The following is a 13,726-nucleotide window of genomic DNA, read 5'->3' as shown; positions in this document are numbered from 1 at the left end:
GACGCATTCCCGATGAAGAGCGCCGTCTGTGGTAGAGTCTGCTAGGACATGCTGCACCCTGTCCAACGTAGTGGCTCGGGGTATCGTAAGGTTCACGTTGCATAACCTAGCGTGCCTCGAGCCCCAAGAGAGATGCCAACTAGACAAGAAACCGAGAAGATGCTGTCTGAAAGCTGGCGCCGATAATTAGAGGCGTGGGTTGCTAAGAGGTGATGCCGTGTAGAAGAGGGACACTGGTCCCGTGTTGTGCCCGGCCGAGATGGTCGGAAGAGGACGAGGTCCTATGTTGTGCCCGGCCGAGATGGTCGGAAGAGGACGAGGTCCTATGTTGTGCCCGGCCGAGATGGTCGGAAGAGGACAAGGTCCTATGTTGTGCCCGGCTAAGATGGTCGGAAGAGGACAAGGTCCTGTGATGTGCCCGAATTGGCCAGTCGGATGAGCGGTTCCAGACCTGGGGTCTGATGTTTTTTTTTAGTTTTCCTTTTTTTTAAGAGTACCGACTGTTTGTCGGAAGTAATGGTTCCAGACGAGAACGACTGGCAGAACCCGCCCAGTAAGACCTTACCGCAATGGTGATGTCCTCAGCAATTAAAGAGGGCTGTATGACAGTCAGCATGAAACTAAATTCTAGACGGGCAGTGTCAGCAGACGTTCCCATGAACATCCAGGCTACGAGAATTGTCATCCCCAGACCAGACGCTACCAGAGTCCAGAGGCTACTAAAGACGTTGCGATTGAAACTTAAAGACTTTAACTTTAGCTTAACAGTTGTTGTTACTATTGAACTTTGATTGATATACATGGTAATCGAAATGTACCTTTGTGCAATAATTGAGCTCGGTGAGACGCTACCTGAACGTTGAGGACCCAAAAAATGACTTTAATCTTCGCAAAGAAAGAGCTCAGAGAAATATTACTAGAACATTGTGACTAGAACTATGATCTAAGGCTTTATTCAAAGCAACGCTACCAAAAATGAGAGACTTAGTGGTTAACGAAGTGCTTGCATAACTTTAATTCACTGTAACATTATCTTTTTATTTTAGTTTTTTTGTTTTCAATAAAATGTTTGTACCCAAATCCACTCTTGTCATTAGCTTGGGATATACTTTCCCACGGGAGCGCAACATCCGCCCCGATCCCGAACTCGAACGGCGCTGCCACTCCGGGCTCGGTCGCGCCGGAGGGGGGCGCGCGTTTCAATATCTTTGCATCATTTTTCAACATTTCTGTAAAGTGTTCAAAATGCTTTAATATTCTGAGAATAAAAATAAAGACACACTGTTTGATTGATATTTGTTTTATGGATTGCTATACCAACTGAATGCATGAAATAACCTTAAATAGATTTGGTAATATGAAGTATATCTATTCATGACTTTTTTTTTACATTTCTACGAAGTATTCACAATGCTTTAATATTTTAGAGCATGGATAAAGACATATTGTTAGTTTGATACGTGTTTCTGTGGTAAGATTTGTGTTTCCAGCTGAGTACTGACAGCATTCCTTTACTTAAACAGCACTTTTTTTTTTGGACTGTTTTTTTTTTCGCCCTCACGCACCGATTTTGGGGTACCCAGAGGATGTCATCCATAAAAATAAAAAAGTGTGGCCTTACTATGCCTTAAGGCTTTAAGATTTTGAAATGTGCTGTTATGATTAAACCGCAATCAAATGAGTCATATTAATTTCTCCTTAAACAACGACCTCTTACCTTACCCTTTGTATCCGTATTGCCATCCACTCACCCCCTTTTTTTTCTGAGAAATAAATATACAGTAGTCATAAATATTTGGATTAATTTTTTTAACAAAAAAGTACTGAAAGCTATGTACATTGCTCGACATCTCTTTGAGACAATATATAAAGAGACCATTTCACGATTCAATTTTTCATAACATGTACACACACTGGACAAAAGAAGTGTCACCCCTACTGAGCCAATACTATGGGGGAGATAAATGACTGTGGAATGATATGCTCCTAGTATCATTTTATTAACTTCAAATTTCACAAAAAATCACAAAATGAGAACAAAATATACATTCTACCAAAATATGCAGTTTCAAGTCAAAAATTAGTACTCAGTGGCATAGCCACGTGACCTAGTAATAGGTGCCAGTCTACGAAGCAAGGATTCATATAATTGTCTGATGCGTTCAGGGCTTATGCTGGCCCAAGCATGAAACACTGAATATAACAGAGTTTCTCTGCTGGTTAGACGGGCATTTGTAAAAAGTTTTGACATATCATTCCACACATTTTCTATTATGTTTGCATCCGGACTCTGGGCAGGCCACATCACCCTGCGAATGTCCTGTTGGTCAAACCAATCATCAACTGCTCTGGGCCTGTGACAAGATGCATTGTCATCCTGGTGGACAAATGGATAATTCCTGTCACCAAACATGTTAGTAATAGATGGTAGCAAGCCTGACTCTAAAACATCGATATATTTCTAGCGATTCATGTTTCCATTAACCACTATCAATTCGCCCAAGCCATGGATGTTGATGCAGCCCCACACCATGATGAATATGCTGCTCCGGGTTCGAAAATTCAGTGCATGTGGTGCAAATGCTTTACCAGCAGTTTGCCAGCATAGTACCTCTGTCATCAGAGGTCAGACCAAAGCGACACTAATCAGAAAAAATATATAGGACCAATTGTCATGAACTGTCCAGTTCCAGATCCTGTTGACCCTAGTTTACTCTACGTTGCCTGTTTTGTAACGATATAAGAGGTTTCAGTCTTGCTACCCTGCTGTACACTCTCTGAGCATGTAACCGACGCCTAGCAATTTTCACAGACACATTCTTATGTGTGAAATTGTTCCACTGTGTTGTCAACTGACAAGCAGTGTCGAACTTTGACAACCTGGACATCAAAATCAGTCGTCGGTCTTTACGGCCAGTATTTTTACTTGGACGACCCATCAGAGGCAATTTGTCTCTTGATCCAGTGTTTCTATACCGAGACCAGACCCCCTGCACGGTTCTGACTGAACAATTCAATTGTATCGATATTCTGACATTGCTTATATTCCGCCTCTTCAGGTTAATAGCTTGCACCTATAACCGTTAGATACTGTCTGTATCTTGCCATATTGGAGGAAGACAGGAATAAAATTTGCTGTACATGTACAAGACCAACAATACAATTCCATGGTATAGCGGTTTTATACTCATTAGTCACATTATAAGTAGACCAGGCATTATAAGTACCCAAGATCTGCCTACTTTTATTACTCTGAGTTAGGGGGTGACACTTCTTTTGTCCAGTGTGTGTATATACACACTTGAAAATCTGTATGTGATATTTCACGTGTAAGAGGAAACTTCCTCGCCGTAATCAAACACAATTTTAATTGTGATAATAATAATATTAAAAAATTGTCAAACTGGTCAACCCCATCCCCACCCCGTCCACCGGTCAACTACCTCCCCCCTCTCTCCGTTAACGCAAGCCAGATGAAAACAACACCCGATCGAACAAACGGCTGTCTGTTGGCTCAGAATTCACCTCCGTTGAACTTTGGGTTGAAAAGGAAACATTGTCATTTCTAGAGATCACACTGTCAATTGAGACGCTAAAAGCGACATTGCCGTGGTTTGCTCTCTCCTGCTGAGAGTTCATGACAGACTGTCTTGCGATTTTATGACATTCGTCACAAAACGCGGTCTCAACCCCCTGTGTTATCATTTCCCCGGCAGGTGTCTCTACACAAGACGATCCAATACCTTCAGCGGTCTGGATGTTGCTCGGGTGATTAGCACAGCTTTCATCAACACAACCACGCTCCGATAAAACTCCTTCGTCTCGAAGTTCACAAACGCCCGCTTTGTTACTGTCACCGTTCCCTTGATCCACCACCCTTGTCCTAAAAATGACCTTGAATCCCGAGGATTCGCACTGACACAACGAGACTTCGGTTTGGTTGATCTGGGCACCGAGGCAACGACATTCCGAGTTCACCTCCAAGGCACCGATCAGCGACTGGTGCGTCCTGAGCTGCAGCGCCCTCTTTTGTCGCCGGTACAGAGCCACAACCACGGTCACCAAGGAGACAAAGATACTGGCAAGGAAGAGGCAAATGGGAACCACTTTCTGTAGCCAGGTGTTCCCGGCTGGGTCTCCACTTTTTGACCCTTAAAAATAATAATTTGAACAAATCAAAGTCAGAGTTTCTTCAGTTATTATGTTTAAACATCAATCATTTCAACGAAATCATGTATTGAAAGAAAAATAAAGAAAAAAAAGGCCTTTTCCACCTTATATTTCACTGCGGCCTCCTAGCCGATCATACCCATCTAGTGAAGTCGCCAGAACGCTCACCCTGCAAAGTTCTTTTCTGTAAGCTTTTTTTACAGAAATTCATACCTTGTGGATAGAGAAGTAAAATAACCTGGGTTGCTACTTCTGAGACATTGGACATTTTTTTTAAATATGGCCGCCAATTTGTGAGTAAAAATAGAAAAAACTGACAGAAGTCGACAGATACACTTTAGAGACTGCATATTCTGTCAGAAAAACACTGTAGGCCAATTGACTACATCATAGCATGTTACTGTTATTATAAAATCAAAATGACCGCCAAAACAATCAGAAGAGGGCAAAATGAGCCGCAAAATCAGTATATTTCTAGTAAAATTAGTCTTATTGAACCTTTATCCACCTGTGCTTTTTCTGTTTATTGTAATTTTTCGTTAGCATTCAGATGCCCGGGGCGGGTTCCCCATTTTTTTTATCCTTAGAAATGATAATTTGAGCAAATAAAAAGTCTGTTTTTCCATCTATCTATATAAATCTCCTTCAACCAAATCATGAATTTTAAGAACCCTAGTCATTATCCACCCTATTTCACCGCAGCCTCCTGCAGAACCTACCCAATGAAAAATATAAGTCCAAAAAAATGTAAAATTTAAGGTTCAGCGTGTACTTAAAGGACGATTGATGAAAACAATTGAATGAAATATTGCGTTTATTTTATATTCAAGAGTTATAGCTATTCTATATGTCCACTTCATATTGACTTTAATTTCAGATACACCAAGATGTTTGTCAAAAAGCTAGTATAAAGGACGTTTAAGAGTAATTTTGTTGAAGGGGTTCTGGGGATTATTGCATCGAATCCTTGGAATTAACCTATTTCAGGACTACATTACTTTACAACCGATTAATGTACATTAGTAAAAAAAAAAAAAAGAAAGAAAAAAAAAAAAAAAACAGGGATCCTTCGCTGCCTCTTAATTGTTTTTGAAGTTATACAACATTCTAAGCATACCTTTATTGCAGGTAGTACACACTGTGTTGGCATGACAACTCGCGATCCCAGAACACAGCCAGCAAACGTCCGGTCCGCTACACATCACGCAAAGATCAGTATCCGGCACGTGACAAACCGTCAGGTTTCCTTGACGACAAACCGACGTCTGTGGGACGTCATCACCGCTATACTTGCATGGATCGCACCCTCTCGCAAAAGGTGAATATTTCACACCCAAGTCATTTATATATAAGGTTGATTCGTTGGAATGTCTTTGAAAAGGGCAACGTTGTAAGTGGCTGCTACTTTCGAAGTTAAGGGTGTTTTCAGTAGTTTTGTTAGATGCTTCTTGGATGTGAGCTAAAATTGAAAATAAGAAAATAACTTGCAAGACAAGTCTTAGTGGAGGCATGGCACCTCTTCCAATAGCCTTTTAATGTTGTTGCATTTGCTGTGAATAGATCCTTTCCAGGAACGTTTTGTTTTCTAATATACACATGCGCTTTTAGGGATGATGCTTGGTAACTCTTTAAGCAGAACCGTGTATTTTTATGTGTCTTCTTCTTTGCGTATTTTTGTCCAACATGGAATAAAATGATTTTTCAAACGGTCTGTGATTTTTTAAAGCCGCTGTTTAAGTGTATTGCGAAGCAAACTTCAATTTGATCGTCAAATAACGATTTCCATGTCAAAGTAAACCGTTAAGGTCCTTATTAACGCCATAGCGTGAGTACTGCAGAAAAAAAGGGCTTCCATGAGAGATTATTCCTTCTATATTGTTTCCGGTTCAATCACAATGATATCTCACTCATGCGTTGTTTAAGCAGTCATGATCTGAACGTCTTAAAATATCGATTCTCCTTCCTAGATAGCAGCTGTGTATTATGAAACAAAATCAGTCTCGTCTGTTTTCTCGTTCTCTGTTGTCTACGACGCCGGCAAAGGAAACAACCATCCAATCGATCTGTTTTTCCTTCCTGTGTTGAAATTCCTTTTTGAATAGACTAACAACTGATCGCGTAAAGTGCTTCAAAAAATCTTATGACATCAAATATGAATAACAACGCGCCGATAACGTGTCAGGGCATTCGCGAACCCGTGTGGCAATATTAGAAACCTAGTTCCTGGACAACAATTGTGAATTGTCTTCTTTCTTAGAAACCAATCGCTGTTGCTGCCCTATATATGTTCTTTATATTCTATTCATAGACAGCAACGCCATGCCACTCCACGGTTAGAGACCGTGAGAAGAAACGACCTCCTTTCACTGCTCGCAGCAGGTACACGCGATGGGTCTGGATCGTATGGTTTCATGACGTACGTACCGGAGAATCACACACTCAGAAGAAACCTCTGTGTTATTCTAATTACAATGGAAGATCAACCTGACCTAACCGAAAGTGACGCCAGAATGTCAGCGATGCAATGGATCAGATTCAATCTCTTTCTCATCTTACCCAATTAACACGGCAAAATGCAGAGCAATTATTTGTAGGCAATTACCATCTATATATAAAGTCCTTCTTTGATGAGTTGCTTCTGTAATTACTTTACTCCAGAACCACTAAGTACAATGTAACTTGTACGCGAATAAATAGCAATCTGAATTATTCCGATTGCAAATTATTCTTGAATTCCGTTAGAGAGAGTGGAGAGGAAGGGGTTTTGGGTGTGTGTGCATGTGTGTGTGTGTGTGTGTGTGTGTGCGTGTGTGTGTGCAGGTCAGTGTGTGTGCATGCGAGAGAGAGAGAGAGAGAGAGAGAGAGAGAGAGAGAGAGAGAGAGAGAGATGAAGAAAGACGGAAGGAGGGAGCGCCAATTGGAAGTCACGGTGTGGGGCAGCCAACAACCATGCCGCTTATGTCATAGTCACATAAAATAATCTGTTGTATTGCACGTAATGAATCAAATACACCGTGTTTTCATTACAAAATTACATTATGTGGATTATATAAAGTCTTTATGATGAGCGTTGTAGTTTTAGTTATATACTCCCCTGCCAGTGTCAGCCCTACCGCAGTTATGCACATTGCTACAAGGATACCCATAGTATTGATTTTACATAACAACTAGGCAACCGATCAACGTGTAAATTGCGGTTGTGAGTAGTAGAAAACTGGCTTACCTAGCGTAACTATTGAAATATTCCAAAGCCAATTATCCTTAAATATACAGCCCCTAAGTGAGAGGAATACATTATTTACCAAGAGGTTGCCATAAGAGGGATTTTTGACCCCTCGATACGTCTTACCACCTGTTTTCCAAACCCTTATGCATGGACACCACCCAAAAACTGGGCATTTATATTATTCTCAAAAGCAAGCAAGCTTGAGCGCAGTGTTGTGAGAATTTATGGACGCATAAGGGTTTGGAGAACAGCTGGTAAGAAGTATAACCCCAATTTTCTGCCTCTGGTCGACTGGACTCCCCCCCCCCCCACCGCCTCCGCGTAAGAAATGGCGGTGTATAGGCTACTATGGCGTAGGCGAGCTGGCAGTGGTCAACGGAAACCTTAACGCAGACCTTTGCATCCAAGTTATGGAAAGTAAACTAAAGGAATTTTGTCGAGAATATCTTTGGGGGCCATGACCACCCATTTATGTTTCATCATGGTAATGCTACTCTACGTACAGCCAATGCAAATGTAGGCTGGTTATGTGCGAATCAGATCACATGCCCCCCCCCCCCCACCACCACCACCACCCATTGGCCAGCTCATTTCCTAGATTTAAACTTAATTAAGAATGTGAAGGATATCATTAGAAATGGATAACTGAAGGTTAACTCTGCAAGAAAAAATGATCTCATACTATCTTTGCACCGCATGTGGAACGCCATCACCGTGCAAACGTTACAGAACTGTTTGACGCCACACGCAGGCACGACAGGTGCGTCCTACAATCCAGAGGATACTGTACAAAGTACTAAAATGTAGCATTGATTTACATTCGTATGGTTAGCGTATGGTAGTACGATCAGGAAATGTTTGTGAAAAGATTCATTTTAGAATTTCAATAAAGAAAAGTAGTTAGTGATTTTCTGTATCAGTTTACGCACTGTGTTAGGGGTGACACTTTTTGTGGTGTGTGTGGGTGTGGGGGGGGGGTATACATACTGGTAACTAAGCTGTTATAGCTTTCCCAAGAAATGCAAAAGTAGAGCATTATTATTATTATTATTATTATTATTTTTATTTGGAAGTTCGACCTTTTGTGATGGACATTTCTCCCAGACTTGACAGTGTAATATCTGGGACACTTTTATCTTATTTCTATCAGCCAAAACTGGGTTAACTGTGTATGTAATACGCATACAGTTCAAGTTAGAAGAACCCCCGTTTATGTATCAGATATTGACCTATGTTTCTCAAGCTAACTAGGTCACAAAGTTAACTATGTACATGTAGTAGGAAGACTGTCAAATGTACTACCTTTTCTGCCAAGGAATCCTGCCTATTTACCAGTTTGTGAAGCAAAATATACAGTCACTGGTTAAACAGATATCACTTTTTCCTAAACCGGGCCGAGAGGGTCGACAATGGCACTCATCCACTCAGGGAATAGTTTCTCGGACTATGACGAAGAGAGCCCCGAGAACTCTGAACTTTTAGTGGGCCAGAAGAGCCGGGAGAAGGAGACGCGTTGGGGGCCTGTAATCCAACTGGTGATCCTCTCGGTGGCTTACATGTTAGGCTACGCACCCCACACGGCGCTCATGAACCTAGAGGGAGTCATCCAGCCTGAGATCGGCCTGTACGCCATGATGTGTCTGTTTGGGGGCGCTCTAGTCAACTCTGTGCTGGTGTCTCCCATCTTGACGCGGAAGTTAGGCGCCAAAGGGTGCGTGCTGTGCGCCTGGGTGTGTGAAACTGTGTTCATTTGCGCACATTTTTACGTGGAGCCCTATATTTTGTTGCCGGTGTCGTTCTTTGCTGGAATAGGTAAGTATGCGCTGGTAAAATGGGAATTTCCTGGCGGGTTCTTAATCTTCAACTCAGATTTCTAATTTCAACTCAACTATACTGATAATCGCCGGTATTCCCTAATGCATTTCCTTATGGACAGACGAAGAAAGAATCGAATATTAAAGTTAGATATCAAAGTTCAATGGTGCTCATAATTCTATTTCTCTTTACTATTTACACTATATTAAATACATGTACATGCATCAACGTTAACCGTTGACTAAGTTCGCTTTTTCTGATACAAAATAAAATATTCTGGATTATTATTAATTTTTAACTTAACCTTTGATCTCCCATGATGGGAACACATGAAGTGGTGCTAACATTAACACACTCTGTATTGTATATATTCAGGGCATGGCCAGGGACTGACCACGGCAGGCGTCTTCATCACCGCCTTGGCTCTACAGTATGTCCACGCCACGGGACAGTCCCAAGACCACGTGATGGGACTCTTTAACGGCATCTTCTTCACCATCTACCTCACGTGCAGCATTTGGAGCAACTTAATTTCATCGCTGGTCCTCGTGAAACCGGCGTCCGTGAATGCGACGGAGAAGAGCAACTTGAGTGAACTTTGCGGGCCGAAGTTCTGTCCTTGGGAGGATACATCCGGGACCTTTATACGTCAGCCGGACCAAAACGAGATTTATATCACCCTGGGCGGTTTTCTCTGTCTTGTCGGGAGCGCTTTCGTACTGACTCTATTTTTCGTTAAAAAGATCAAACCAGAATCCGTGGAGGCAGTAAGTGGGGCACGAGCGTTCTGGTCCGCCACGGGGAATCTTCTGTTGAGGAAGAAGTTTGTTCTCTTGGTATTGCCGTTTATGATGTATTCGGCCGGAGAGGTCTTCATCATAGCGGAGTTCACCAAGGTAAACAGGAAAATACTTAACGATTATTGAGTTTTGCTTTCGGTCGACATACAGTATATATATATATATATATATATATATATATATATTTTTTTTTTTTTTTTTTTTTTTTTTTTTTTTTTTTGCAGACCCCAAAAAGGTGATATCGGCCGGTAGCCCTTACATGTATCATCACATTTTTAGGTACGCAAAACAATTTATCCCACGACTGGCACTTCGAAAAATTACAAGAAAATTACAATTGTTATTATTATTATTATTATTATCATTATTATTATAATCAATTTACCTTACAAACTCGTCATTACTGTAATGCGCTTCAGTGCAAAATACAAGTGCAATTGTTCGAAGTTCCACGAATCGCCAAATACATACGACATATACAAGTGCATTTTATATCTCGGCTTCGCCTGGATATAATTACGAGCACGCTCTTGTTTGTTGCCTACCGTGGACGATTCGTGTTGACACTAGTACATATTGATGCAGAACAAAAATCAATAATTGTTTTGATATACCTGAATGTCATAGTCCTCCAATATAACATGAAAAGTATCGGTAGCAACATCGCTGACATAAAGATCCAATATTGTTTTTGCCTGACTGACGAGGTCTTTTCTCTGATTGGCGATTTTCAGGCCTCGCATTCCCAGGTTTAAGATTATTAATATTATTATTATTAATATTATTATTATTATAATTATTGGATCAAACAGCAGTAATGATGCTCATTATTAATTTGTATGACTGCTGTGGTTGGGAAAGGCAATAACCCATACTTCTAGACATATCATTGAATAATAACGATAATGCTTCAGGTTCCATGAAGTCAAGTACATAATTTTTTTCTAGGCATTTGTGAGCTGCGAGCTTGGCATAGAATATAACGGCTGGACAATGATCGCGTTTGCCGTCGGTTCCAACATTGGGTCCATCGTCACCGGACGTCTGGTGAAATACGTCGGCTGGCCAGTACTGTTTGTGTTTGCCGCCTGTTGTAATTTCGGCTGCTATACCAGTATGTTGGTGTTCGATCCGTCCATAGGAAGCATTGAGTATTTCTTTCTGGTGCCGTTTGTTTGTGGAGTGGCGGACTCGGTGTGGATATCTCAGTCTTCGGGTACGTCGGGTGGCGAAATAACGACGGAAGGGGGGGCAGGGTTTCGTTACGGGGAACCGGAAGTAACACTGCGAAAAAGTATATGAGGATGCATTTACTATAATATTATGTGTGAAGATGGAACGTACCTTTGTTTTGCTTCGCTTGCGATACTTTTTTGTTTTTATTCTGTCTTTGTTTGCGTGTTTGTGTGTGGGGGAGGAGGTTGAAACAAGAGAGTACCTCTAAATACTGTAAGGAAGAGGGACGTTTTTCGATTAATTGTTAAATTATCTCACTCATATGTTTATGTAGTGCCATGCAGTGTTATGCTTTTCATTCGTCTTTGTATTAGGTGTTTTTTTTCTGATAAATATTTGTTTGTTTACCTTTGTAATCAATTTGTTTACCTTTCAGCCTACGCTGGACACTATTTCCCCGATGAAAAGTGGCCAGTCTTTGCCACCGCCCGTTGCGCCATCTATATAGTCTTCACCTCATTGTACGGGTATTCCAATTCAGTCTGCATGGAGGCCAAAACATACATCACATTTGGTTTTGCCACGGGAGCTTTACTGTCTTTTCTTTCATTTGATACTTATAACAGACTGAAGAAAAAAGTTTGAAATTCTCATAATGTGTGTGGTCAGGAAACTCCACGATACAGTCTCATACTGATAGCGTCGCACTTGATCATGTCGTCGCCATCTATAGAGATAGACTATTTGGTATTTGATATTAAATGAAAACAGTCTATCAAAACTGCGATCCAATGGAATTATTTTCACATTCAAATTTTTTAACATATATCAACAGTTATAGGACATAACCGCAAGATAAAGTAAAACTTCCATATACAAAACGAATTAAAATTAAACAGTGTTGAAATTTGAAAAATTTTTTTTCGCAATCTCACCAATGTGTGAATTAACGTTTCCAACTCGTTGTGATCACAATGAGTCATAGCATTTCTTCAATAAAATATATTTTGATGATAAAGTAAGTGTATTCCAAAGAGGGTTTCTCTATCCAATGGTTCATTACGAAAATCCTAGTACATGGTAAGAGCCGCATAGTAAAATTTACTTCATCAAAGACACAAAGCCCAGGAAAATCTTAAGGCCCAAGGCCATTGCAACGTAGGCTAACTATATGAGGCAGTGTTCAGCTGACAAAGGCAGCTACATATAAATACCGACCTAACAGACAATTGAACAATATTTCGTTGTGTTATAAACGGCGGCTTCTTTTCGAATGAATGCTTGACTGAGTTCATATAAAGCCACTAAGAGGATAATGATTATCAATCCTATAGCCCAACCTGCGAGATTTCCCTTATGTGTTTCCCATCCCCGTAGTGTGTCACATAGCCGATAGAGGGCAGTCACAACAGCCGTTTCCTTTCCTTGCATTACAAAGCGACTTGATTATTGATTATCTCTCTGTCACCTTTTTAGACCGCTGTAAAAAGCAGCATCTGTAAACAGTTTTTTTTTTTTTTTTTTTTTTTGGGGGGGGGGGTGGTGGTATTCTACTGTTCTACTTATTTTAGTCAGAAGTGAAACGCACGTCATTATTTCCTTAACGGCAGTGACTCAGTTGAAAATCTTGGCTCATTTCCATTGAAACTATCGGTCTGCCTAGATCGATCCAACTCTGTGTGGACCCTCGCTGAATGCAATCAGTTTAACAGATTAACATTTCTCCCCCTGGCGTTGAGTAAAATACAGAAAATCTGGTGACAATACTATCACGTCAGAAACAAAATGAGGCGTTAACCTGATTGTATTCAGCGAGACGTCTCCTCGTAGCTAGTTATGTGTACGTAGACCGATAGTTTCAATGAAAATGCGCCCTTATATAAGTTAAAAGCCAGGCCATTTTGGGGACTGTAGCTCTTGTGAAAAAGGCCTGCGATCAAATACATAAGTCTATTTGTACAGCAGGCTATGGGCCAAAGATGGCGTTAGATAAAGTCCATTCACTTCCCAGGGTGGACGGGTACTGGACACTCATCAGGGCTGGAACCACGGGGAGACAAGAGGGATGGACAATGCTTTCATTGTGATGGACGCCGATAAGACGCTTGACCACAGGCGTAACATACTGCGTGTCCCCATTGGCGTAGTCTGATTAAGATCACCGCGTTCAAAATTGTCTAGTGTTTGCGTCATGGTCACTGGCTGTGTCATGATTTTCGTCTCTTAATTCACTAATTTCAGAAAACAAAGGAGACAGGTGTGGGCAGCAGCCCACTCCACCCCTCCCCCCAAAATAAATAGTTAAATAAATACATCAAGATAAAAAAGAAACTGATGGGTGTTATAGAAAAAAAACATGTACGAATGATACTTAAAAGAAAATGTCGTATTTTATTTTAAAAAGCGTAGTAAACTCACAAAATTCTTAGTTTTACCGTAGTGTGACAAATCATTTTGAAGGTAGATACTGGTGCTTTTACTCTCTGACCACAGGGTGCGCTACTAGTCTGTTACAGAGTTATTGTATCGCACCCATGCT

General features: G+C 41.0%; 2 protein-coding genes and 1 long non-coding RNA gene across 3 annotated transcripts; 2 read left to right on the top strand and 1 right to left on the bottom strand.

The window, feature by feature from the left end:
* Window positions 1-3,414: 3,414 nt before the first annotated feature.
* On the bottom strand, window positions 3,415-8,349 carry LOC106151156 (uncharacterized). The gene is made up of 3 exons (XM_013524265.3): window positions 8,079-8,349; window positions 5,288-5,629; window positions 3,415-4,151 (listed from the first exon to the last, which is right to left on the bottom strand). The coding sequence occupies exons 1-3, from the start codon at window positions 8,104-8,106 to the stop codon at window positions 3,460-3,462; spliced, it is 1,062 nt and encodes a 353-aa protein (XP_013379719.3). The 5' UTR covers window positions 8,107-8,349; the 3' UTR covers window positions 3,415-3,459.
* Window positions 5,330-6,882, top strand: LOC147759979 (uncharacterized). The gene is made up of 2 exons (XR_015331118.1): window positions 5,330-5,488; window positions 6,479-6,882. It is a non-coding gene; the product is annotated as an uncharacterized LOC147759979 (long non-coding RNA).
* A 456-nt stretch (window positions 8,350-8,805) lies between the features above and the next one.
* On the top strand, window positions 8,806-11,971 carry LOC106158921 (N-acetylglucosamine transporter UNC93A). The gene is made up of 4 exons (XM_086995862.1): window positions 8,806-9,208; window positions 9,587-10,107; window positions 10,960-11,227; window positions 11,624-11,971. Exons 1-4 carry the CDS (start codon window positions 8,806-8,808, stop codon window positions 11,830-11,832), a joined length of 1,401 nt encoding a protein of 466 aa, XP_086851988.1. The 3' UTR covers window positions 11,833-11,971.
* Window positions 11,972-13,726: the final 1,755 nt, after the last annotated feature.

This window comes from Lingula anatina, chromosome 9 (genome assembly GCF_051362555.1).
Source record: "Lingula anatina isolate TDL-2025a chromosome 9, LinAna3.0, whole genome shotgun sequence".
Classification (NCBI taxonomy): domain Eukaryota; kingdom Metazoa; phylum Brachiopoda; class Lingulata; order Lingulida; family Lingulidae; genus Lingula; species Lingula anatina.
Note: the sequence above shows the minus strand (reverse complement) of the source record. Positions and strands in the feature narration are given on the sequence as shown.

What these genes read in the sequence shown, in the direction of transcription:
- LOC106151156 (XM_013524265.3), bottom strand. Translation starts at nt 8,106, where the DNA reads ATGGCGTTCCACATGCGGTGCAAAGATA. An exon ending in CCACATGCGGTGCAAAGATA is followed by an intron (nt 5,630 to 8,078) that starts GTATGAGATCAT and finishes TTTCAATTTTAG; the next exon opens with CTCACATCCAAGAAGCATCT. An exon ending in GTGTACTACCTGCAATAAAG is followed by an intron (nt 4,152 to 5,287) that starts GTATGCTTAGAA and finishes ATTATTTTTAAG; the next exon opens with GGTCAAAAAGTGGAGACCCA.
- LOC106158921 (XM_086995862.1), top strand. Translation starts at nt 8,806, where the DNA reads ATGGCACTCATCCACTCAGGGAATAGTTTCTCGGACTATGACGAAGAG. An exon ending in GTCGTTCTTTGCTGGAATAG is followed by an intron (nt 9,209 to 9,586) that starts GTAAGTATGCGC and finishes GTATATATTCAG; the next exon opens with GGCATGGCCAGGGACTGACC. An exon ending in TCATAGCGGAGTTCACCAAG is followed by an intron (nt 10,108 to 10,959) that starts GTAAACAGGAAA and finishes ATTTTTTTCTAG; the next exon opens with GCATTTGTGAGCTGCGAGCT.